This window comes from Pyrus communis, chromosome 9, assembly GCF_041283825.1.
Source record: "Pyrus communis isolate YQ-2024b chromosome 9, ASM4128382v1, whole genome shotgun sequence".
In the NCBI taxonomy this organism is placed as follows: Eukaryota; Viridiplantae; Streptophyta; class Magnoliopsida; order Rosales; family Rosaceae; genus Pyrus; species Pyrus communis.
This window is the reverse complement of record NC_142573.1, coordinates 9,384,339-9,406,638: the sequence shown is the minus strand read 5'-3', so window position 1 is coordinate 9,406,638 and position 22,300 is coordinate 9,384,339. Positions and strand designations below refer to the sequence as shown.

The following is a 22,300-nucleotide window of genomic DNA, read 5'->3' as shown; positions in this document are numbered from 1 at the left end:
ATGCTTATTTAAGATGATTAGGGAATGTCCATGGTGTTGTAGACATATTGAGACCCGGACTTGCATGTTCTGCTAGATCTGAAGATGATGGTGATATCGTCTCCAAGCTCTGAGAGGACACGTGAGAGGTCCATGCCATTGCATGGTCCGACAGCCTCCAACCATGGGAATGTGCCAATAAATCCTAAACACTTGAAATTCTAATTCATCTTCTAAATTTAACTTGCACATATTTCTACATCATGTAGCTCTTGATTCGTGTGACAATATCTAACATGCTTATTCCTTTTCTTGGTTGTAGGTAGCAACAAGATTCTCAAGATGTGCCAATTAAATTATGCTACAAAGGACGTGAATGGGGGTAGTTAATCTACTCACCAAATATATGTACTATAATATATAGGGAATTGATATTGAACTTCAAAAATCTCATTCTACACTCCAAATTTTTTATATTTGGAAAGAAAAATACATTTGTGAGGAGTGTAGAATGAGATTTTTAGAGTGTTAATAAGACTTTCCAATATATATAGTGCTGCATAAATATAACTTGAGGGACTTTAGATATCGGTGTATTTCCACCACTGTATGAATGCGTGACATTCAAGTGAAGTCAAAAAAAAAAAAAAAACAAAAAAACAAAAAAAAAAACAAAAACAAGAAGAAGAAGAAGAGGTATAATGAAGAAAAAAAAGTTGTGAATATCACTTTGAACATGCATGCATTATTTGGTACGTCAAAGAAAATAGAGTTCCCTATATATAAAGATATGTTAACATGTGGAGTGCTGCATGATCAATCTAACTCGGTCTTCTACAAAAAAAAAAAACTAAAAGTTATATAGAACTTTGATCTACTTAGCACCTAACATCTTTTAAAACCTTCATCTAACTAGTAGAAGATGAAACTAGCTAACTATATAAGAAGCTGAAAGTTATAATTAGTAATTTTTTCTTGGTATAAATAGCTAGAAGTTACAAATTTTTGAAGTCTAGGGGACCAGTATACCGTCGATGTGGCTAGACTTAAATAAACTTGTATGCAAATGTGGTCCATACATATTGTTAAGGGGGAGGGTGATGTAAATTGAGTAGTGCCTGGCCTTCACCTCAAGGTCTAAAGGTCCACACAGCTAACAGAAGTTAATTCACGTCCAAGGGGACTTGTCTCATAACTACTATAAGTTGCTTTTTACCTAAGTGATGTTAAAGGAGAGAAAATATGAACTTAAAATATCAGGTGGGAAGTAAATATTGTTAACTTAGAGTCAAGTTATTATATATTGAGTTAGTCAAAATAAATTAGTATCAAGCTGGTCATTTACAAAAATCGTACTTAAGACACCTATAGTACCAAAAATCAGTGTTCTTTAACTATTTGAAATATTATGAGGTTCAAAATTGTACTTAGGTAATCGTGGTCCATATGTCACTTACATATATGTACTTATTAACTTATGGACAAGGGTGTCCCAAAGGTATTGACAAGAAAATTGAAATTAATTGTTTATGTTGGCCCCCTTTGGAAACCAAAAAGTAAAAACAGAAAAGAAAATTAGAATGAACAAATTAACTTAGCGCTTAATTAGTGACCAACTTAAGTACAGTCGTATGTTCACGCGATGCCTTTCAACTTGTGTTGCGTTGAGTTTTGCTTTTGCCTGCGTATGTAGCAGAATCCTTGTTGCATATGGCTCCAAGAATAATCGAATATGGGTGGTGGAGGTGGTGTGCACTACTTTTTTAATAGCAATGGTTAACATTTTCCTTATTCTTTTAGACTCTTATCACACCGTCCAAGGAGTTACAATGAAAAGGATTTGTAAGACTCATTGTTAATTAAAATGATATCCTCTTATTTCTATTTTTCATATGAGCAGGAAATTGAAATCAGAATCTTGAGAGAGAAAATTAATGTTCTTAATCAACTGAGCAACTAGTGCCGTGCAAATTTTTTATTGAAGTCTCACCATACTCAACATTTCAATAAAAAAACATAACATATAACACTATATGCCACGCTTTGGTGACACACCCCGTCCCGGAATGTCCACTAGGACTCCGAATCAAGCTGTGTTGGCCGACACTTAAAAGGTGATGAAGCCATAAAGTATGATAATGTGTAAACTATGAATAAATTTAAACCTAGAAGTGCCGGTGAGCGGGTATGGAGACATACACACGTGATACAGAGTATAAGTAGAGTACAGTATGGTAAGATAACGATTATACCATCATAAGAAGCCACCTGTATTGGGAAGTGCCACGAATCCTCATCGATACGGAAACTTTACTACTAGAACCTTAAGGGGTGCAAAATAGAAAATGTGAGTGGGCGAAAACAAAGCTTTTAAAAAACCATTCACTTATCAAAAGTAATAAACCCTCGCCGTAAAACCTGTATAATTTCACAGAAAATCATACTACGTATAAAGATGAAATCAATTGTATACTATTAGTAAATCTAGAAGTATACCATGATACAACATCTCATCAGCAATATAAATAATCAGGTGCTTAATAATTCATGCTAGCACGTAAGCCGGAGTCACCTATAGTGACATGTACGACTCACCCATATCTCATCAATCAATGCTAGCACGTAAGTCGGAGTCACCTATAGTGGCCTGTACGACTCACCCATATCTCATTAATCAATGCTAGCACGTAAGTCCGAGTCACCTATAGTGACCTGTATGACTCACATGCAACTTGTACGACAATGTCGGAGTTGCCTATCATTGCAACCTGTACGAAAATGTCGGAGTTGCTTAAAACATAAATATAGTCATGCCATAACTCAATCATTTCAAACAAAATGTAATCATAACCATGCATTTCACATTTCATAACATATACTCACCTAAACTTACCTGTGCGTCCTGTGTTCACCTTTGTACTTCAAAACATTCACAATAATTATGCGCAACAATATACCCATGAAAATGCCATGATGCAATCCAAAACTTAACCATATCGTAGTGCTTTCAAATACACACACACACACACGCACACAATGTGGCGTAAAATACACAATCTATAACGCCCTACTCCCGAACTATTTATTTTCGGGAATAATTATCGGCGACAAGCCCAACTAAACACTAGCTTAACTAACTATCAATACTTACGATTCCTTACTTCAATTTCTCTATTCCTTACACACTGTTTTATGACCACATTTAACCAACAAATCATAAAGTTAAAACTCACATTTTCACCAATTCCTTTATATTGCTTAATTTCCCAAACAAAGCTTTTGCCTCAAATATTGTATGGTTGCATCTAAAGTCTCGTTAGACTACCTGTGTACCCTAAACAGGGATCAAGCCATTCATAGTTCACATATCCAGAATTCAAACCAAATCTGAATATATTCATTTAATCCAACATATACTACAATCGCATTAAAATTCAAACCATAGCAATTAGGTCTCAAAAGCATAATTAGAATAACAGGTTCGCATAAAAACACAATGTCGGCTTCTTGGCCATGCGCCGCTGCGGGTGGAGATCAGCCGCCCCGGTTCGCCGGAAAACTCAACTATTTCTAAAAATTCTCAAAAATCACAGAAATGAAGATCTCAAAGAGTAGAGCAAACCTTATACTTGTGGCTAAGTCCAATTTGCCTCGAACCCGCCGGAAACCCTAGAAATGGGTGTTCTTGATTCGTCATCAATTCAACTCCGATGCTCTAACCAAGGATTGGGCATTGTTCTAGGCCTTAAGGGAAGTCTATTGGTGGTGTTAATTGCATGAAAACATTTCAAGTTTGGTGGATTGGAGTCACGGTGCCGTCGGCCCCTACGATTTGGATTCTATGAAATCAAAGCCAAACATCTTCAATTTTGGGTGTAATAGGTAGAGGGAACAATGGGAATGTTTTCCCAGTGGTTAGGTGACATGGTTCACCGGAAGAATGGCTGAAATTGGCCGGAAAATTGTCGGAACGGGTTGGGTCCGAAGGTTTGCATGGACCAACCCATGTCTCCCCCCTTCATCTTCTCTCCTTTCCCCTCCTTTCTTTCGTTTCTGATTGGCCCATCCTACCCTCTCTCCTCTCCCTATTCGTCCAACTCCCTCCTTTTTTTTTTTTCTCCTGTTCCCTCTTATTCTTCCCCCGTTTTCTTTCTTTTCTGTTTTCCTCCTTTTTCCCAGCCACACCCACCAATGGCATATAAATCCTTTAGTAATAATAAAAATATAGTGTAAGATAATTAAAATAGTGATTCATTCCAAATACTTTCGGGTTCGTAACTCAATAAAACTTTAACCGTAACTTCAGATTCACTTCTACTTGTGCCTACGCGTCCGTAAGACCGAGCTCTATCTGAATATGTCAAGAAACATGACAAAATATACGAGAATCACATACGTCCTCGAAAAATCACGCTTTGGCCATAGGGAAATTCCGTAATTTCACATATTAAAATTATAAAAACCATAATTTTTAGGGACGGGTTGTCAAATTTGGTATTTAGGATTAGGCTGGATTGAAGAATGTCTATTTTTAAATTTTATTTAAGTTAAAGGTAGAAGATGAATTAGTCATAAACGAAATTTAACCTAATCTATTATAACCAATCCATTTAATCCCTTCTACTTGAAAAAATAATTAAAAAACTATTACTTCAAAATTTAGGGCTTGAACATAATTAGTGATTACAGACATATATGTTACAAGCTTTGTTGTTGACAAACAATGAAATGTTCACAATTATCTATTCTAAAACTAGGGAGCAATTGACTGTTCATTGGGCTACAGTCAATTGTTTGCCCCTCGATTTCACGCTATTTACAACAAAAACCATCAGATCTGGGCTGGGTTGGGAAGGTATTTCTTAAAAGTTAGGGGGTAATTGTGTCCGTGTGTTTGAGCCGAATTTCACTTTATTTACAAAATTGCCACCGCCTTTTCTCTCCCTCTTTCTCTCTCCCGACTCTGTCGATAACCATCCATCAAATCGCCCATCCTTTCCTTTTCTCACTCTGTGAGCTCATTTCCTACAACCCTAGCACTGTTTCTCTCTTATTTCTCTCAAATTCGAGAGACTTCTCTCTCCCATTTCTCTCAACCTAGCCCCAGCGCTGCTCACCCCATTCCTCTTCATCATCTCAGTTAAATCCGTTCAACAATCACCGATGCACCTCCACACGAACCCATATCGAATTTTCCTCCTGCCCACGAACCAACCTCCATTTCGTGGATCCACCTTCGTTGCAAGTCGCCGACACCCACAAATGAACTCAGATACGACCATCAAAAGTAGGGCGGAAGAGATCTTCAGGGATTATTGTGCTCTGAGAATCGACGCCGTCCACTCTTTAACTAACGGTACTTCGATCTCTCTCTCTCTCTATTCTCCCTTTTGCGTGTCGGATGAGTGGCTGGATTTCGAAAGCTAAGTTCCATTTTTTATTGGATTCATTACTGTTAGCATAGATTGTCATCATTTCAGCCCTTTTGCTGTGAATTATTTCCGGATTTTGTTGCACTGTTAGGTCAAGTTGTGGGGGTTCCTTTATTTATTTCGTTTTCTGTCATTTTCTCTCATTTTGGGGATGCATCTCTCTGTTCTGTGTATTGTTCTTTGTTTTAAGGTCAGTTTTCTTCTTCTTTTCTTTTTTTTTGTTTTTTTGGGTTTTTTTTGTGGGCTTTCAGTGAGTTGATATTTTCATTTTCCATTTTGCTGTGAATTTTCTTCAATTTGATCGAACATCTCGATACGAACAGTTGATTTTCAATTTGTCTTTAATTTTCTAGAGGCATGTTGGTTGCATGTACAAGAAATACTTTTATATTATGTTTCAATTTCAAAGTTGTTTGATATATGACCTTTAGTTTGTATTCTTATATGGAATTGTGCAAGGTTGCCACTCTTTGCCCCCTTTCGATTGTGATCGAGTTTATTGTTTTGTTCTTTCTTATTGTAAATGTCATTTTGTTTGTAAAGTTTAGTTTATAAACTGTACTTCTATTTACTCTTTGAATTTATTTTTTTGTTTATGTTGTCGTTTCTTGATTTTAGTTTCTGTGGATTTATATGGTTCTGATTACAGAAAGTATTGTCATTGGACAAAAACTCTTACAAGCAAGCTGCAAATCTGTTCAAAGAAACCAAGATCTGTTAATATCAAATACGTCAGCCATTGGCAATGGAATAGTATGTATTATTATTTCTCCATTCTATAGTCATATTAATAATCTTTTAGAATCCTTTTGCTGGAACACTTGCTTTAATCTGGATTTGGTCTAACTTAAATGCATTTCTATGTACTGCTTGAAGAAGCAAAACAATTCTGGTTTGCTTTTGTTTTGTACTCGGGGTGTAAAGATAATTCTCTTCTAAGCAAGCTCGCTTATCTTTGAACTCTTTAACTGATTTGTGCCTGCAACAAGATTTTTTTCGGACTTTCTGCAGTGTATTTAACAGTATTAGGTCTCTGTCCTGCATGTCACTAGGTTTACTCATTTTTCAGTTCACATTGATCACGGATTTATAGTTGATTGCATTTCATTTTGACTTCTTTAAAAGGGGTTTTCATTAGCATGTCTGACATGATAAAATCGTGTCTTTTGGATTAATTCAAACAAAGTAAACATTTCATTCGTATTTGTGATCGTTGTTAATATTATAGTTACATGTCTACGAAAAAGGATTTCTTTTAATGAATAATCTGTTATTACCCTAAACAAGTTAACTTTGCTTAGAGTTTGCTGCTTAGTATGTTATGTTCCTAGGTAACATGCTTCTGAAATTAGGATTTGAACCTTCTGCTCCTCTGCTTTTTGATTTGTATATATGTCAAATTTCTCTCAATTGCTAATGGATTTATTTTCTTTTGAAATTTCAGAAAGTTGGGTCGTGGGAGGAAGAAGCTGGTTCGTTGCCATTTTTAGGTATATAATCATGTGCCCTGATAGCATATTCAAAGCCTATTTAGTTATATGGATTTTTTATTTATCTTTCTAAAACTTTTGTGCCTAGATTTTAAATATGTGATTGGTAATTTCTTAGCATGATAATTATCAAGCATATGATCGTTATTCATGAATACAAAACAATCCAAAACCTTCATTCACAAATCACAAGTATACGATGAGCTATTTAGAAGTTCGACATTTTCGTCATCCAATTCAATACCATTTGGGATACTATGCTAGAATTCTATTACAGGTCCAGTTAAGAGATGTGAAGCATGAAGAATATCTCTTTAGGAAGTGTTAGCTAATCCGGTTAATTGGTCAACAAAATTAGCCATTTTCGTCATCTAGATTGGATAACCTAGGAAGAATGTTAGAATGATTGATCATATTCGTTAGCCCTAATCATGTCACGAGTAGTGTCTATTTGTATTTCAATCAGTTTAACTCCCCTTTTAACCCTTGAATAAGGCATTACCAGTTTCTGGATTGATTCTACATTTTAGTCTGTTTTTATGCCTAATACTGTTTGTTATTCTCAAATTTTCCATTTTGTAGTTGTATAAGTTTTCCATAGGCTTCGATCATCTCCCTAATAAACCCAGAGCCTCATTTTCTCCTGCTAAGCAAAAGAAAATCAAGGAGGCCTGCAACTTCGTATGCAGTCCGCCACTGCAAATCAGTCTAGAAACTGGAAAATTCAAAGGTAAAACACACCAATATCTTTGATTTTGGTCTCTACTGCACAGTTTGACAGACAAATGATAAACCTAACACATGCATGCTCTGATTTCCTTGGTAGGTCATATTTTTCACTTTCTGGATGTGCAAAGTTTGGATAGTACACATCACCGGGCCAAACCTTTCTCAGGTAAGGAATTACATCGCGTTTGTTGAAAATATTTGCTTCCTTTCCTCTGATGTATGTGTATGCATGATGTATGTGTGTGATTTTAGATTGTAATGTATCACAAATTTGTGGCATGAAAATTGATATTTGTAGACTTACCCTTTATTTTTTGGCTGTGATGGGGGAAAGGAAAATAAAATTTCAAAGATTGATACTTTTATGTGATTTCTTGGCTCTTTTTTTCATATGATTTTCATTGTATGTGTGCCAGTGTATGTCTCTTCTTGAAAAATGCATGTTGAAAATGGGAGAATTTTGGACATTGACATGTTTAGAAGTCAGGTTTTCTGAATGAAGATACTCTTATGATTTGTTTGTAATTTGTTTTGCAAATGGGTAGGAATGTCATTCTAAAAGGATATTGGCAGGAGGGGGTGGAATGTCATTCTAAAATATATGTAATTCAATTCTCTCATTTTCTATAGCAGAATTGCAGATTTCTAAATCGAAAAGGAAAAATAAACACTATAGCAGCATGTAAAAGGGAAGCACAGGTAAAGGTTTCTGAACTTACAGTCAATTGGTTTTGTTGGGTTGTCATTGTTTGGCCTGTTCTAAACTTATGTCTTGGGTTGTCAATTTTTTTCGGTTGTCATTTTTTCCTTTTATTTTCTGCTGGAAGCACTATTATATTCATGCTAATTTTGATGAAAAGGAAATGTGTTTAATTGAAGGGTTAAATATGTATGAAGCAGGACATAGTATGCTATAATACATTTTTCCTTTTATTCTTTGTTTCTTCGTTATCGATTTCATAGGATTTGGGTTTGGGCAGATCAATCCTGCAAACCGCTTCAATAACATGTCTTGGAACTCAATTGGCCACTATCAGCGCAGCCTCCATATTCTTGGTAATACACCAGAAGCAATCATCTCATGGCTTGAAAAGGATGGAAAGACGAATCCAGGGCAATCACATAGCATTAACTCATCAGACATAATTTGGAAATGCTTTGTCTTATTTATTTATTTGATTAACAATTCAAACTTATCTTTGTATTTATTAGTATCTTGATTTCCTTGACAATTCATGCATATTTTTTTTGTGTTTCTTTTTTTTTCTGAGTGTTTAATTTTATTTGAATTTCTTAATTTGTTCAAAGGATGCTTTGGTTAGTAGCCATCTTATTTAATGATTTTTTTTTTCTTTTGGTTTTTGAGCACCAGTGGTATTGGTGAATGGTGAAGAGGTTTGTATGGTTTCATGTATCTTAAACATGTAGTGAGAAGTGAGGGTTTTGCTTTAGTATTTTAGATAATTTGAGGAACATGTAGATACTAAGATTTGTGGTTGCTTTCTTAAACCATGATAAAGCAGTCCATGTAATTTTAACATAGATATAATTTTTTATCTAATGCATGAGTATGTGAAATGTTAATACGATAATATATTGGGCAACACTACGTGATTTAAAATGCGAAGAGAGACAATGAACCATGTTTGATATTTTATTTGTGTTGGTTGTTTTAAATTTGAGCTTTTTTGAGTTGGATTCATGTGTTTTGTTTAAGATACCATTTTTGGTTTATGAATGGTTTGCCAGTGTGAAAGTTTGCATATTTTTTATGGTTGGATTCATGGGTTTTCTTAAGCTTAGAAGTTCTTAGTTTTAATCAAGAAATTTAATCTGGGTTTCATTTATTTGTGAAACTAGCACTTTTTGTGAAGATTTTCAGTAAATGATTGCTTATTTGGCTTTAAATTTGATCTCTTTAAATTTCCAGGTTGTTCTAGACTTTGTCAACAGTGCAGAGTTGTCTTCGGCAGAGCTCGATAGCAACTCTAGGTCAGTCTGAATTGCCAGTAGATATGATTTTTCTTTAATTTATTCATCTTCTTTCAAATTTATGTGCAAATATTTTTGAAGCCCAAGTGATTCAAAGTTCAAATTTATTTGTAAAGTATAAGTGTGGGTGTGGACACCCAATATAACTTTTACATGGTGTTGCTATCTGGTATTTGATAGAATTATATTGGGGACTGTCTAAATTTTGGTTTTAGCTGCAGATGAAGCGAAATAAAAAGGTTATAAATTAGAGGTATAATTTAATTAAATGAATACAGTAGGAACATTGATTTGACGTATGTGCTTTCGTATGGAAAACTGAATTTTTTGTGTTTATAAGTGCGTATATACTCAATAATTATTTTAATTACAATGGAATTGACTGAAAATTATGGAGAATTAGTGTAAGTTTACACACTTGAAGAAATAGAATGAAAATGTAAGTAAAGAAAAATTAGAATGTAATACATAATATCTTTGTGTGTGTGTGTAAGGGATTGATGACTAAATGTGCTACGTTAAGAGATTGCTTATTTCGTTAGTTAAGGGCAGCAGTTGATAGAAGCATAACCAAACCCAGGTAAGAGTCACATTTTGGTTGCCTTCCTATCCTTATTTTTTGTATTTTTCACTTAGCTCTATGTTGTTAACTGCAAATTTTGGTATTTTGTTCCCTTTAGTTTTATCTGCTAATTATTGTTCTACGAATTGTATTCTTCAGTTAAATAATGATTAACTAGAATGTTCCAAAAAAAAAAAATAAATAAATAAATAAAATCAAGCATTGCAATGTTCGGGATGATAATTTATATCCAATATGATCATTAGCCAGTCGAGAACCTAATTTGGGAATTGGGTTTTAAAGTTTTAATAGTTTTGTTGTGTGTAAATTTCTTGCTTTGCCTACCAAGAATCTAATAACAAAAGGCTTAGTTATTTTCCCCAAATGGTTTTCAATTTGTTGTAGGTAAACAAGAGCTACTGGACTATTATGCACAGGGGAATGGAAGGAAAGTAAAAATTCAAGCTTTTAATACAAATTGGAAATTGAGCGGCACTAAACAAACAATAGGTAAAACTAACCACTACTTTCTTTCCATTTAAATATAAATCAATTGATTAAGTCTGTGTTTTAAAATGAAGTTTCAATTGTTTTCAAATTCTAACAACGATCTCCTACACGTTAAGATAATCTATTTAGAGTTTTGATCCACTTTTGATTACACAGAATTTCAATTTTTTTCCATATAAAGTTTCCATTTTTCTTTAGAGTAAGAGAAGAAGCTTTAATTTGGGTTTACAAGTTTTCCCTTTGTAGATTTTCAAAGTAGGACCAAGCTTTCAAAAGGCACTTCAGGTTCTGGAATTTTTTATTTTTTTTTATTTTTTTTTATGTTATGCTTTTGTTATATCAGGTTCTAAACTGCGCAACACAATTTTTCCCTTTGTCTAATCTACTCCAAAGACAGGCTGAGCAAAAGGAGGAAAGGTTTAAGCAGGTATGTGTACCGTGTGGTTTCATCAATACTTTCTCAGAATGTGCCTTCATTGTTGGTTTCTGTACTATTTTTCTGTCTAAAAATTTGAAATAAATATGATCTTTTCACTATCGCTTCTCCTTCCAAGTTTTTTCCACATATAATAAAACAACAAATAAATATTTTGTTTCCCTTTCTCTACTTTATTCTTTTGCAGCAAAACAAGCATGATTTTGTTGGTACTGCTTATTTAGTGAAGCAACGGTTTCATATTGTGAACTGTTTTGCGTGTTTATCACTTTATTCTTTATGGTTTCAGTTTCCTAAATGAAGTTTGACATGTATGGAATATGACAATTTACAACCATAAACTTCATTTCGCCCATGGACACCTATTTTGTTCCTTATTGTTGATAGAGTTGTAAATAAATTTGCACATGTATGTAAATAGTATTGTCAACTGTATATACGTATATAATTTTTTTAGAACTTCTATACGTGTTATACAATTTTCATTCCCGCAGCAACGCGCGGGCATCCTTGCTAGTAATGACTAAAGGGGTAAACAATAATTTTTTATTTTAGTAACTTTTTGCTAGCATGCATGATCTCTAAATGAGGACCCAAAAAATGAACGCTCGGATTATAGAATTACTTTGTGAAGTATACCCAAACAAATAATTAATGTCGTATTAATTTATTAATCAGTTGAGCACTTATATATAGTAACAAGTAATGTAACGAATTCGCGCATGTTATGAATTTAACACACAATGCCATTTTTTTTTTGTTAGGAAACATAATGATAAAGTTAAGGTTCAAATTTAGGGTTTAGATATTAATGGTAAATGCACGCATAGTTTAAATACAATGCACTATATCAACATGTCAATCACATACTATCATAAGTAATTTATTTCACTTAACAATATCATACTAACTTTCCACATAATACCAAAATGTTCTTTATTTTTATAAGTAATATATAAAATTCTTTAGAGATAGGCCCTTACAACTCTTATTTACTAGACAAAAACGCATCTAGTTTAAAGCATCCAAATAAATTTCTAATTTCACATAAACATAAGCAAATAAGTTACCTATCATTATTATATAGGCCAAACTGCCGATCCCCCCTCTAAACTTTCACTTAGGTTTCGATTTCCCCTTAAAAATTCTCAATAGGAAAATCAAGGACTTAAACTAATTTTTTGGGCCAATTTCTCCCTTACTGCTAGTTTTCCATAGATTCTATCCAAATTAATGTTAACTCTTATCAAGTGCACACCACGTGACTCTGCTTTGAAGACAAAAGTGTCACTTCGCTAGACCTTCAGGCACAAAAGCTATAGAATTACACAAATTTGCATAGGTTAACATTTTAGAAATCTAGGGTTTTCAATTATTTTAAAGAACAAAGCGACTAAACTACCTTCACATGTTGTGCACATCCTTCCATTTAACAAAAATTTGGATGGAATTAATGAAAAACTAACAGCATGGGGAAATTGGCTAAAAAAATTATGTTGAGCAATGAGTCCACATAGTGTTCCACGTGTATATGTTAATACCAAAATGTATGTAACAAAATGTACGAAATGAAATGTATGTACTGGAATATATTATATTGAATTAATATACCTAAATGTCAATACCGAAATGTGTGTACCAAAATATACGTATTGAAATGCATTATATTAGAATTAATGTACCTATATATTTGTATTGATGGATATACCAAAATATACCAAATGAATTAATGTACCTAAATGAAGAACAAACAAATTGTATCCAAATTTATTATAAAACAAAAAAAATTAGTTTACCTAAATGTAGACATCAAATATATTATTATGAATGAAATGGAAATTAAATTTAAATGAAATTAATACATTAAAAATAGGAAGAAAAAGAGAAATAAAATATCAAAATATAATTAATAAATGAGATGATTAAATACATTAGGGACGAGAAAATTGGATTTTAATTTATGTCACATCCCGGCCCGGGGCGAATCACTTCCCGGGCCCGCTCCACCACTGTAGCACGATATTGTCCGCTTTGAGCTTACCATTCCCTCACGGTTTTGTTTTTGGGAACTCACGAGCAACTTCCCAGTGGGTCACCCATCATGGGATTGCTCTAGCCCCCTTCTCGCTTAACTTCGGAGTTCCTACGGAACCCGAAGCCAGTGAGCTCCCAAAATGCCTCGTGCTAGGTAGGGATGAGAATGTACATTTAAGGATCACTCCCCTGGGCGATGTGGGATGTTACAATCCATCCCCCTTAGGGCCCGACGTCCTCGTCGGCACACGCAAGGCCAGGGTTAGGCTCTGATACCAAATTGCACATCCCGGCCCGGGGCTAATCACTTCTCGGGCCCGCTCCACCACCGTAGCACGATATTGTCCGCTTTGGGCCCCGACCACACCCTCACGGTTTTGTTTTTGGGAACTCACACGAGAACTTCCCAGTGGGTCACCCATCCTGGGAATGCTCTCGCGCACTACTCGCTTAACTTCGGAGTTCCCATGGAACCCGAAGCCAGTGAGCTCCCAAAAGGCCTCGTGCTAGGTAGGGATGGGAATATACATTTAAGGATCACTCCCCTGGGCGATGTGGGATGTTACAATTTACACAAGGTTATAGTCTAAAACTCATTTTTTTGAAGAATTAAAATGAACTTTTCTATTGCCACTTAGTACTATGGTTTAGTGGTATTCCTCTTCACTTGTAAGTTAGAGGTCTTATATTCAATTCTCGCCAAATGCGAATTTAAACTACATTATTGCTAGCTCATTATGAGACTAGGGTCACCGTCTTTCCTTAGTGTAGATAATATCGTTTGTTAAAAAAAAAAACTTTTCTATTTAAATAATAGGAATTTTTTTTCTATGAGTAGAATGATATAGTTTACACTAAAAGGAGGAGGAGTTAGGCTAGGCCGTATAATGAACAACCTAATTTGGTATCGAATTCGCTATCTACTAAATTTAAACCTAAAACTTCTCACTTATAAATAAAAAAGAATATTATCAGACTATAATACTATATCATATTTAAATAATATGATGACCAATGACAAGTTTTATATAAAGAAAATTGAGGGTGAAGAGATCAAGTCAACATATAAATCTTATTTTATTAAGTTGTGCGATCAACTTACCTATTTTTACCTTCTACATTCACTTTATTAATTTTTATTTTTTTGATATTTTTTAAATTTATTTGATCTAATATTTAAAAATTAAAAAAAATATGTAAAGACAAATAAATGTGTTTATAGCATCACCCATTTTTTCATTCATTTTTAGATTTGATGTTAACATGATCAGGAGAACATTTCTCGATAATATATATATATATTAAAAAAGAGAATATAAACTAAATATAAATATAGGTCAGTGTGTGGGGGATGGGGGTGACATAGAGAGATGGTAGTTGAAGAGAAATTTTTTATTGTGATGAGAACATAGATAGTACATTATATGTCTTTTTAAAAGTAATGAAAAATTTTATTTTTTTAATTATTAATATTTTAATAATATATTATATTTTTTAAATATAACACGTGATATATCATTTCTGTATACCGATCATATTTAAAAATCTCTCATAATTGTCTGGGGTCACTTTAGCATTTTGGGTAGGGGTCTGTCAGGTCTCTGTCAGTCATAAATAAGGGGGAAGCAAAGCAAAGTGCTCCTGCTCGAGAGAGAGAGAGAGAGAGATAGAAGACAGAGAAATACCACGACCTCTTCGGCCCATGAGTAGTACACTACTGCTCTTCAGTTTTCAGTCTGCCTGCTGCTGTCCGCGCTTTTCCTTCAGTCCTTCCCTCTCTCGAGCGGGAAAAATAAAAAATAATAATCCATTACACGCACAAACCGAAAGAAAAGTGAAAGCAGGAGAGAAAACAATATATCCAGCTTTCTCTCCTCTCTCTTCCTTTCTCTCTCTATCTCTATCCTCTAAAGCTATTGATTCTCTATAGCTTCTACCTACAACCCTTCTCCTCATTTCCCCTTCTTGTTCTCCTTCAAAGAACATCTTCTTCCAATCAAAACGACCATGGCTGTTGCGTTTGATGGCTTCTCCATCCGGTAAGCTTGCTTGCTACCTCAAATTTAGCAACTTTTCTTTGCTTTGTTTTTTGCCGCTCTTAAAAATTTGTTCTTGTGTTTTTGTAGAGAATATGCGGCGAAGATGCGAACCGTGGACGTGCTGAAATGTTATCCCTTCGCGGTTGCGGACAACCACGACGACGAAGATACGAAGAAGAAAAAGGAAGCAGAAGCGGCGGCGTTGCTTCCTCCGATGACCGTGACCAAGTTCAACTGGTGGTCCCACGAGCTCCACCGCTTGAAAAGATCCAACAAAAACCAAGAGGTACTAACTCTTGTCAACAAAGAAAGCTCAGATATCCCCAGAAACGACATCGAATTCACTGCTGTCGAACAACGACTTGACGAGGTTGCCGCTGCTGATGGTGATGGTGCGGCTGAGAGCGAGGAGACCCTGAAATCGTCTGACGACGACTTATCGTCGTTGGTTTGTCCAGTTTGTAAAGATTTTGAGGCGGCTACCGTGAACGGTGTGAACGCCCATATCGATGGTTGTCTTGCGTCGAGGGAGGAGCGGAGGAGGCAGATGAGGAAGGCAAAATCGAAAGCTCCCAAGAAGAGATCTATTGCGGAAATATTCGCGGTGGCGCCGCAGATTCAAACGCATGAAAAAGAAGATCTCTGTGAAAGAGATGACGTTGATGGAGATGATAATTGTAAGGTGTTGGGTGAGAGTGGCAGTGTTTTAAAGGCAACAAAGAAAGTAAAGAAAAGGAAAAAGGAAAAAAGGGTTATGTTATTGGAGGAGGAGAACAACAAGAAGAAGAAGATTATTAAGATGATGAAGAATGATGGGTTAATTGCAAACAAGGTATGTGATCAACTTTCATACCACAAAATATTGATTAAACAGTTGGGTTGTGTGTGTTTTTTATGATTATATAATAAGATTGTTGTTGAAGTTGATTACTGTAGTGTTAGTTTGATTACTTTGTGCATAAAATTATACTGGTAAAAAAGCTGGGAGAAAACTATGGAATTAGTTTGAGGGGAGCGAGTGCGTTTGTTGTGATTGTACCTTGTGTTTTATGTGTTCTTACGGGGTTATGGATTGTCCAAAAAAATTCATCGGGTTATGGATGGGAGAGGGTGGTGATCCAGCTGTACGGTACGGATTCAGCAGAAAAAGGGATTTTATAGGGTGGACGATTTTCTTTGTCCTTGGTTTAGCAAGTATATAATCCTAGCTACACTAATGATGATGTTCCCCCCCACACGCACAGACACACACTGTTTGAGTACTAATCTCTTTGGGAAGAAAATATGCTCCGATTTCGATCAAATTAGATTGACTGGATATTAGATTTAGAAAGAAGTGGGCGTCTGTATAATTATGTTGCTTATTAAAATGTGGTAATAATTTTTGAGAGCTCTACTAGCTATATATCCACTTACGAAGTTTTACAAAGATGGTTGCTGATGAAATTAATAACTTTATACGTATGGTGAACGGGTTTCTGATCATCGGGAAATCATGCGATACGGATGGGCATGCAGTAGTACTGTTTTTTAATTTGTGTGATCTTGGTTGTTGCAAGAGATTGGCAGTGCATTATTTGTGTCTGTCCTTGATTAAATTTGGATCTTCTGATTGGCTTTGGGGATTAATTAGATATCCTTGACCTTGGAATATCTAGAATAATGGATCTTGTCTGCTTCTTGGTCTGATATGGTTTGGAAGACTATGAATGCCCAAGACTTGCTAGCTATATATCAGTACTGGGAAGTTAAGACTATTCGGGTCCACATGATCAACTTCTGAAACAAGAGATTTCAGTATATGTATCACTGTGTATATGTATGGTGTTTGAATGGTTGCAGCAGTTATGGAGGACTGTTTTGGGATCTTACTCCAGCTATTCAGTCGGGGTTTGGTCAAGCAATTATATGCTAGATCCATATGCTGGTTTGTAATTGGATCACATGCATTGAGGATATAATCGATCAAACATTTAAGAGATAATCGATCATACATTGAATCAGCGATCAAATGAGCAGTGGTATTTGATTCAATTTATCTGAATGTCGTAGATTAGTGGAATTATGAATGCTAGACTTATATGCCTTCAGGATGGCATTTTATGTCTAGTGGTAGTGGGATCTTTTACAAATCGTTTGGAAGGATAATTCCATTAAGTGAAGGAAGAGCTTGGAGATAATGCATGCCTGGTGATTTTCATTCTTCTGTCATCATATCATCACAAGAATGTGAGTCGAAAGGTGAAACATCTTTATCGTATGGATGTTATCTGGTCAAGTGGAGTTTATTCTGCACATGTTAGCTTTTTGGCTGGATATTGTGTCTTGAAATCTTGGATTCAGTTAAGAAAGAGAGATTGAATGGGTGTTTGTCCTTGTATATCATGCCTTTAACTTCTCGGTCTGAACAACCTTTGTGGCATGGCTGATAGTTCAAAAAAATGATAGACATATTAAAGAATGATATTTCAGTACTACGCAAGGTTGGTCTAATTGTTCAAAGATAAAGACGATGGATTCCTTTCTGCAGAATAATAACTATCTAAGAATTCTAAAATTGAAGCAACAATGGTCACTTTGATCTTGCGGTCTGAAACAATCACACATGAAGTCTTACCTAGCTGTGCGATGTCATTGGTTCCTACAATCATTCTCTTACCCTAAATCCTTTAGTTAAACAGACTCTTTCAAGAGAAGCATGGAGAATCTGAACCGATCTTTCATGAATGAGCTATGTCCATTAAAAGGTTTAATGTGAATGTTTCGATTGAGAGACAAATTGTTTGGACAAGAACAATCTCGGGGAAGCTGTATTAGTTGCAATATGATCTAATAAGCTATAATAGATGTTTCTTGAATCAGCTAAATTGTTTGGACAAGATAGAGAGGTATATATGTGATCAGACAAGTTACAAGCCTTTGTTACGAAGTAGGATAAATTTCATCTTACTTGCAATGCAGCTAAATCCCGGGACTGCTTTATCTGGATATATGGTAGAATGACTTCAAGTTGTAATCGGGTGATGGATCTATTTGATGGAAACTATCAATCGGCAGTTGAATATTAAAGTTTTTGGTCTGAGAGAGTAAGTATTAACTGTTGCTAAGCACAAACTTCGGCTGGGGTGTTTTATTTATCTTCTTCTTGTTTGGTATTGGCATTTATGCAAAAAGGATGCAAAAAGTGTTTCACATTACGCTAGTATATTTCTGCTGGAATTTCTTTTTTTTTTTCTTTTCTTTTTTGACAGAAGGACATACTATTGGTCTATTCATCATAGATAGTACAATGGATTGTCGGATAATCAATAGCTTTAAGTGAGCTTATGATTTGGCAGTCTAGAATACTTGTTGATTTAGAAATTCCCTTTGCACTTAAGAGTGCTTTTAATCCAATTAATACATACTGATATTGTAGCTAAATAAAATATTTTCTAATGCTTAATTAACTATGATCAATACAAAGTTTTACTGAACCAACGATATAGATTTATGTAAATTTTCTTGTTTTGTTTTAAGAATTTGAATGCGACGGTGTAATGACTTTCTTGTATGAATCAGGACCATTCTTGCAAACTTAAATTGCAAAGTTCAGCCAATTATGCCAAAAAGCTGAATAAGAAGTTTGCACCGGATATTTGGGATTCTGCAAGGACACCAAATATCAAATGTTTATCTGCAAAGAAGCGAAAAGTTGTTCAAACATACAAATCGTTTCCAAAGCATAAAAAACCAGTGTTTGCCGTTCACAGCATTCTCAAGAATCATGATGTTTGTGGGCAGAACTCCACTTATTGCGGCATGCAAAGTGATAGTCAATCAAATCCTTGTGGTATTCAACATTCAGAAAGGCATGTTAAATTTTCTGGGACGGATCACAAACTTAGTCCGAGGAATAATGGATTGTCTTCCTTTGAGAATAATTCCAATTCCTTCGCTAGTTCATCTGAGAAGGACCAGTCTTCTGACAGTAATAAAGAAGCAGCCCCCATGGAGGTACACAGAAGAAAAAATGATGTTTCAATTGACACAGATATTGGAACTGAGTCTTGCAGTGTAATCAGAAGGAAGGAATTGCCTATAATTCCTGATCATGTCGATATTCCAAGTTTTCTGAGGCCACATATGACTCATCAAGAAAAAGTAAATCAAATGCCAGATAAATCTGTGCCTTCAAGTAGTTTTGCGGCTGAAGATAATAATTTGAGGATGTTCGACCAAGGCTACCTACCCCCCACACATAGACCTGCAGATTCTTGCTTTCCAAGACCGATATTTGCTCTAGAAGAATGCCGTGTAAGTACTAAAGGAGCTACTGTTTCCAGAGATTTTGAGCCCAGTGGAAAGATGATTGATCGTGTCGTACATCCTACGCAAGGAGTATCTGCAATGAGTTCAAGGGAAAATACAGGAGCATTTCCTGTCCCTTCTTCATCTAGTTTCATTTTCAATGAGAAAGCAAAGGGGAGGTTTCCATTCCTGTCACAATCTGAAATCGATAAATTCAGCGATTGTGGTCTGCACTCCCAATTATTATGTCCACCCATGGACTTGATGGGTGGCTCATATCCCTTTCCGAAGTGGAAACAAAGAACGGTTACAAATAGGGAAAGGTGTGCAGAAGAGGACTTTGTTGGCTTGCCTCTCAATTCACATGGTGAGCTAATCCAGTTGAGGAAGTCGAATGCTACACCAGGGTCCTCCAATGGCTTGCCTACACAGAATTTTACGCACTTGACAAGTATCAGTAGCTTACCGACACAGAATTTTACCCATGTAACAAATACAGGAGATTGTTCGACTGCATGCAACAAACATTTTTCGGAAAGAGAACTTCCAAATGATCAGTTGAACTTCTTTCCTATGCAGAATTGTGTTAAACAGAATCCTAGGTCACATATTCGAGATTTGTTTGGTGCTACTTACTTGCAAAGTACTCAAAGAGCAGATATACATCAGTTTGATTTTGAGAGCGGAAGCAGCCACTCTTTTCACCCTCTTGTTTCAGACCAGAACCTGATGAATGTCTCTATCAGTGGACGCGGACAATTTGACCAGGTGAAGAACCAAAAGATAGGTGGAATGATCTCTAAGGAAAATTCAGGCTACACACCATTGGGTGTGAATCAACCAACAATGCGGTTAATGGGAAAAGATGTGGCAATTGGTAAAAGTAGCAGAGAGATTCAAGGGTTTGAGGATGGAACATTGTGGACGGATAAGGAAATTATAGCAGAGCATTGTCCTTCAAGTACTGCCTTGGATACTCTGTCGTTGAACAGGAATTTCCAGCATAACTGGTTTCCATGCACAGCATCGGGGAAGTTGAAAGAACCTGCCGCACAGTCGTTTGAAATTCACAGAGAACATGCCCCGCAGCAAAATTTAATGATGAAAGCTCCAGAGTCCAGATTTCCCCACGCTTACCGCAACTGGCAAAGCCATTCCATGTTTGAAAATGGCTGCCTTACCGCCAACAGAAGTCCAAGTTCTAATTTGATCCGTTTTGCTCAGATGCCCACTTCACCTGCAATGTTTAATGGGGCACCTAAATTCCGAGAGCAATTCATGTCTGGAGCTGAATCTCTACAATCCCTACAGTTTGGCTCTCAACTACCGATATTATCTGCTCCTCCTAGTACCTGTGGGCATGGGGTTTTAAGACCTGCTGAACTCAATTACAAGCAGAATCCACCTCATTTTGCAAAATCATCATTCGGCTTCCCTTTCCTGAATCCTGAATGTAGAGACAATAATGTGGAGTCATCATGGTTTCAGAGCTCCTCTATGGGCATGCCGCCTTGGTTGTTACATGCAACACTGCAGGTAAACCCCCCAAATGCAGCTTCTCAATCCTTTCCAAATGTGGATAGCAGACACCATCAGCATATTATGCCGAGAGCTAACTTTTTTAACGAGCATCATTCGTCGGAAATTTCTTATCCTTGCAATTTCATGACCTCTCATTCACAAGTGAGGGAGAATGTACCTACTCAGGCGACTACAGTTATGCCTCCTCTTGCTCTAGCTGTTCAAGGAGTAAATCTACAACCAACATCTGGCACCGACATGGACAGAAACAGAATCAAGATCAAAGACAGATTAAAAACAAAATCTTTCAGTATCAAAGACCCATATCCCTTCAAAAAAACCAAGAGACTAGCAGTGAAAGCTGTAGATTCAACAAAGGCTGCCAACATGTTGCGCTTAGAAACACAAGAAAAGTTGAGTGCTGCTGCAGGATCGTCAAGAGGGAACATTTTAGATGAAATGCAGTCTAATTTGAGAGCACTTGACCTTGACTCCAGTTGGAAGAAAACAAGCGATTTGGATTGCAGCCAACACGACCTTCAAGAGGATGGATTCAAAACCTTTGGAGTTGAGTCTTCCAAAATGGACAGCGTTGTGAGAACTACAGGCCCCATTAAACTTTGTGCAGGAGCAAAACACATCATAAAACCGACTCCAAATGTGGATCAGGATAACTCCAGGTCAATCCGTTCAACAATCCCCTTTGTTGCAGTAACTAATGGTTTCAGAGAACCACAACCTCAGAAGAAAACAACAAAGATTTACAGGTTTTAGAAGTAAGTCTTCTTAAATGGATATATGTTCCTTTCCGCCGCATCATTTTTTGTTTTTTGGTGTCAGATGCTTATAAACATCACATTTTGTGAATGCCACAGGTTCACTGCTTAGGCCAGGATACAAGAATGTTCATGCATGAATGCCAGAAGCAGCATTGTTCATAGGATTTCAGGTTGTTGCGCTTGCAGTAACACTTGCCAAATTAACTGTCGAAAACTTATGTATTTTCACATCTATTTCTTAAGCCATGTTACGATCTCCACATTGCCGGATCTGTAAAATATGACATTTTAGCTTATATGCTTTATCTTACAATTTTATTATTATTTTTTTGTTTTTGCCGGCCGAAGTTAAGATTCTTGTTTTCTTGAGTATAAGGGAAAGTGTTATTGGCACTTCAAAAATCTCATTCTATACTCATCACAAGTTTGGAGTGTAAAATAAGATTTTTAGAGTGCTAATAATAATTTCCTATGTAATTTTCGAAGTGCGAAAATTCTAGTCCCTCC

The 22,300-nt window shown here is 35.9% G+C and overlaps 2 protein-coding genes and 1 long non-coding RNA gene across 12 annotated transcripts; all 3 read left to right on the top strand.

Moving 5' to 3' along the window:
• Positions 1–5,271: 5,271 nt before the first annotated feature.
• Positions 5,272–8,343, top strand: LOC137707842 (uncharacterized). 7 transcript variants are annotated; one of them, XR_015966315.1, is made up of 6 exons: positions 5,272–5,335; positions 6,061–6,164; positions 6,856–6,901; positions 7,484–7,631; positions 7,728–7,796; positions 8,176–8,241. XR_015966315.1 is itself a non-coding variant. In XM_088699640.1 (5 exons), the coding sequence occupies exons 1-5, from the start codon at positions 6,045–6,047 to the stop codon at positions 8,314–8,316; spliced, it is 417 nt and encodes a 138-aa protein (XP_088555766.1). In that variant the 5' UTR covers positions 5,677–6,044; the 3' UTR covers positions 8,317–8,343. The 7 variants fall into 7 exon arrangements, 4 of the variants coding, with proteins under 4 accessions (XP_088555766.1, XP_088555765.1, XP_088555767.1 ...); XR_015966316.1 differs by lacking the exon at positions 5,272–5,335 and having other exon boundaries at positions 5,677–6,164; positions 7,493–7,631; XM_088699640.1 differs by lacking the exons at positions 5,272–5,335; positions 8,176–8,241 and adding an exon at positions 8,264–8,343 and having other exon boundaries at positions 5,677–6,164; positions 7,503–7,631.
• A 52-nt stretch (positions 8,344–8,395) lies between these two features.
• On the top strand, positions 8,396–11,585 carry LOC148694197 (uncharacterized). 4 transcript variants are annotated; one of them, XR_015966261.1, is made up of 4 exons: positions 8,396–9,622; positions 10,590–10,694; positions 11,038–11,121; positions 11,420–11,585. It is a non-coding gene; the product is annotated as an uncharacterized LOC148694197 (long non-coding RNA). The 4 variants fall into 4 exon arrangements; XR_015966260.1 differs by having other exon boundaries at positions 11,318–11,585; XR_015966259.1 differs by lacking the exon at positions 11,420–11,585 and having other exon boundaries at positions 8,396–8,686; positions 9,561–9,622; positions 11,038–11,231.
• Positions 11,586–14,839: 3,254 nt separating this feature from the next.
• Positions 14,840–22,117, top strand: LOC137740189 (uncharacterized). The gene is made up of 4 exons (XM_068480015.2): positions 14,840–15,203; positions 15,291–16,035; positions 18,765–21,790; positions 21,890–22,117. The coding sequence occupies exons 1-3, from the start codon at positions 15,172–15,174 to the stop codon at positions 21,786–21,788; spliced, it is 3,801 nt and encodes a 1,266-aa protein (XP_068336116.2). The 5' UTR covers positions 14,840–15,171; the 3' UTR covers positions 21,789–21,790; positions 21,890–22,117.
• Positions 22,118–22,300: the final 183 nt, after the last annotated feature.